The sequence below is a fragment of the Triticum aestivum genome, chromosome 2A, assembly GCF_018294505.1.
Source record: "Triticum aestivum cultivar Chinese Spring chromosome 2A, IWGSC CS RefSeq v2.1, whole genome shotgun sequence".
Classification (NCBI taxonomy): Eukaryota; Viridiplantae; Streptophyta; class Magnoliopsida; order Poales; family Poaceae; genus Triticum; species Triticum aestivum.
The window spans coordinates 566,681,260-566,684,669 of NC_057797.1; the positions used below are offsets into that span (position 1 = coordinate 566,681,260).

The 3,410-nt window shown below is 51.3% G+C and overlaps 1 protein-coding gene across 1 annotated transcript in view; it reads left to right on the forward strand.

Moving 5' to 3' along the window:
* Positions 1–3,300: 3,300 nt before the first annotated feature.
* Positions 3,301–3,410, forward strand: part of LOC123189464 (protection of telomeres protein 1b) — a gene marked incomplete in the record, with an annotated part of 5,711 nt that continues 5,601 nt past the window's right edge. Inside the window, 1 exon segment of the mRNA XM_044601887.1 lies at positions 3,301–3,373. Coding sequence (XP_044457822.1) covers positions 3,330–3,373 — 44 coding nt within the window.

Genomic DNA, 3,410 nt, shown 5'->3' on the forward strand with positions numbered 1-3,410 from the left:
CAGCCGCCGGTCGACCGAAACAGACGGCGGATGGCAGAAGCGCGCGGCGGTGGACGGGCGGCAGCGCGTGGTGGTGGACGGGTGGCACGCGCAACTATGAGGGGCGGACATGGCGCGGTGGGATTTAGCCGGGCGGAGGAGGGACGTACAGGAGCGGTGGCACACATGTTGGGCACGGTGGAGGCATGGTCACCGTCGGCGCAGCGCGCAACGGGAGGAGGAGGAAGGGCAACGCTCCAGCGGTGTCAGACCGGGTTGGGAATTAGGATCGCCTATGCGGGAGAACTGGCGATCGTGTGCTTGGAAGGCGGGCAGATTGGGTTGCCTTGTGCTGGATGAGCGGCGGCCCTGCGGGAGGGCAAAAGTCAGACTTTTTCCACCGCTGTCTGTTAAAGCTTATGTGGCACGATGATGACGTAAACAGTGTGCATGTTAAGATAATGGGGCCGTAGGATTGGCTGATTTTGCAAACTGATTGATGATGTGGCATAAAGCTGATGTGGACGGTGTGCATGGCGAGAGAATAGGTAAAAGTGGGGAGCAACTTCTTAAGAATGTTAGATTTCTACGCATCACCAAGATCAATCTATAGAGAAACTAGCAACGAGAGAGGGAGGAGTGCATCTTCATACCCTTGAAAATCGTGATACGGAAGCGTTACAAGAACGCGGATGAGGGAGTCGTACTCGTGGCGATTCAGATCACGGTTGATTCCGATCCAAGCGCCGAACAACGGCGCCTCCGCGTTCAACACACGTGCAGCCCGATGACGTCTCCCACGCTTTGATCCAGCAAGGAGAGAGGAAGAGGTTGGGGAAGACAACTCCAACAGCAGCACGACGGCGTGGTGGTGTTGGAGCAGCGTGGTACTCCGGCAGGGTTTCGCCAAGCTTTGCGGGAGGAGGAGGAGGTGTTGGGGAGGAGGAGGGCTGCGCCTTGGATGTGGTCCCGCTGCCCTCCCACCTCCCCTCTATTTATAGGGGCAAGGGAGAGGGGGGCGGCCCCCTCCGGATGGATCTAGAGGGGGGCGGCGACCAAGGGGGTGATGCTTGCCCCCCCCAAGCCAAGGGGGCGCCCCCTTTAGGGTTCCCCCAAACCCTAGGCGCATGGGCCCTAGGGGGTTTGGCACCCAGCCCACATAGGGGTTGGTTCCCCCTCCATATTCAGCTCATAGGGCCCTCCAGGGCAGGTGGACCCTCCCGGTGGACCCCCAGAACCCTTTCGGTGGTCCCGGTATAATACCGATAAACCCCCGAACACTTCCGGCGACCGAATAGGGACTTCCCATATATAAATCTTTGTCTCGGGACCATTCCGGAACTCCTCGTTACGTCCGGGATCTCATCCGGGACTCCGAACAACATTCGGTAACCACGTACAAACTTTCCCTATAACCCTAGCGTCATCGAACCTTAAGTGTGTAGACCCTATGGGTTCGGGAGTCATGCAGACATGACCGAGACGTCTCTCCGGCCAATAACCAACAGCGGGATCTGGATACCCATGTTGGCTCCCACATACTCCATGATGATCTCATCGGATAAACCACGATGTCGAGGATTCAATTAATCCCGTATACAATTCCCTTTGTCAATCAGTACGTTACTTGCCTGAGATTCGATCGTCGGTATCCCGATACCTCGTTCAATCTCGTTACCGGCATGTCACTTTACTCGTTCTGTAATGCATGATCCCGTGACTAACTGCTTAGACACATTGAGCTCATTATGATGATGCATTACCGAGTGGGCCCAGAGATACCTCTCCGTCATACGGAGTGACAAATCCCAGTCTCGATTCGTGTCACCCAACAGACACTTTTGGAGATACCCGTAGTGCACCTTTATAGCCACCCAGTTACGTTGTGACGTTTGGCACACCCAAAGCATTCCTACGGTATCCGGGAGTTGCACAATCTCATGGTCTAAGGAAATGATACTTACATTAGAAAAGCTTTAGCAGACGAACTACACGATCTTGTGCTATGCTTAGGATTGGGTCTTGTCCATCGCATCATTCTCCTAATGATGTGATCCCGTTATCAATGACATCCAATGTCCATGGTCAAGAAACCGTAACCATTTATTGATCAACGAGCTAGTCAACTAGAGGCTTACTAGGGACATGTTATGGTCTATGTATTCACACATGTATTACGATTTTCGGATAACACAATTATAGCATGAACAATAGACAATTATCATGAACAAGGAAATATAATAATAACCATTTTATTATTATCTCTAGGGCATATTTCCAACAATGACATACTACTACCCCTCCTATTCATATTATTTGTCTTAGATTTATCTAGATACAGAAGGAGTAGCAAAGATTAATCAAATCTATGGACTGGAATGAGGAGTGTGTGGCAATTGCCCGCCGAGGAGGCCCTCAGGAACTCTGAACCTGACTGGTTGCTCATGTTGCTCCAAGAATTGAATGGAACACAACAAATGCTAGTTCTCATGATCTTATGGCGTGTATGGCATGTGCACAATGAACTAACTCATGGCAAGCCAATGATTCCCATCATAGCGTCGAGAAGGTTCCTATGTGAGTATGTTGATTCTCTGTTGATGATCAAACACTACCCACGGATGAATATAGCTAAAGGGAAACGACCGGCGAACTTGATTGCATGTCATATGAGCAGGACGTCGGCACAAGCTTGTCGGGATACTGATGGCTCCTTTGTTGCAACAATTGATGAAGCTGGTGCCGACATTGATACTACGCGATCACAAAGGACGTGTCATCTTTGCTGCCTGTAGATGGCTCTTCAATTGCCATGGTCCACTCGAGGCTGAGCTTGCAGCATGCGAGGAAGGACTGCGACTGTTCTTGCACTGGTCCCAAGCACCATTGGTGGTAGAGACCGACTGCACAGAGATCGTCTCTCTCATCAACGCCGGGACAGTAGATTAATTTAGAAACATGTACCAAGTTGCTGAAATCGTTGGCATGCTCAAAGAACGACAAACTCATGTTCGAAAGATCAGTCGTACACAGAACAAGGCTGCACATGCAATGGCAGCAGTTGAGCGAGGACAACAACGTACAGCCTGGCTAATGTACCACCGGAGATTAGCAACACTATTCTAGATGATTGTAAAACCATTATTACTTGATCAATGAATTGCTTTTCCCCCGTAAAAGAATCTACCATTTAATTAATTCCTAACAGGAGCGAGTATTGAAATTTCGAGTTACAAATGCCAAGCCACACTCGCTACGTGTCCGTTCCGTCACTCGGTAACGCACAAAACACCACTATGGAGGCGTCGTCGTCAGCGGCGGCAGAGCGCGAGGGAGGCGCGGTTCCATCGATGGCGGGCGGCGAGGCGGAGTACGTGTACCTGCCTATCGCCGACGCCCTCAAGACCCCCGGCTTCCGGGTCTGTCTCTTC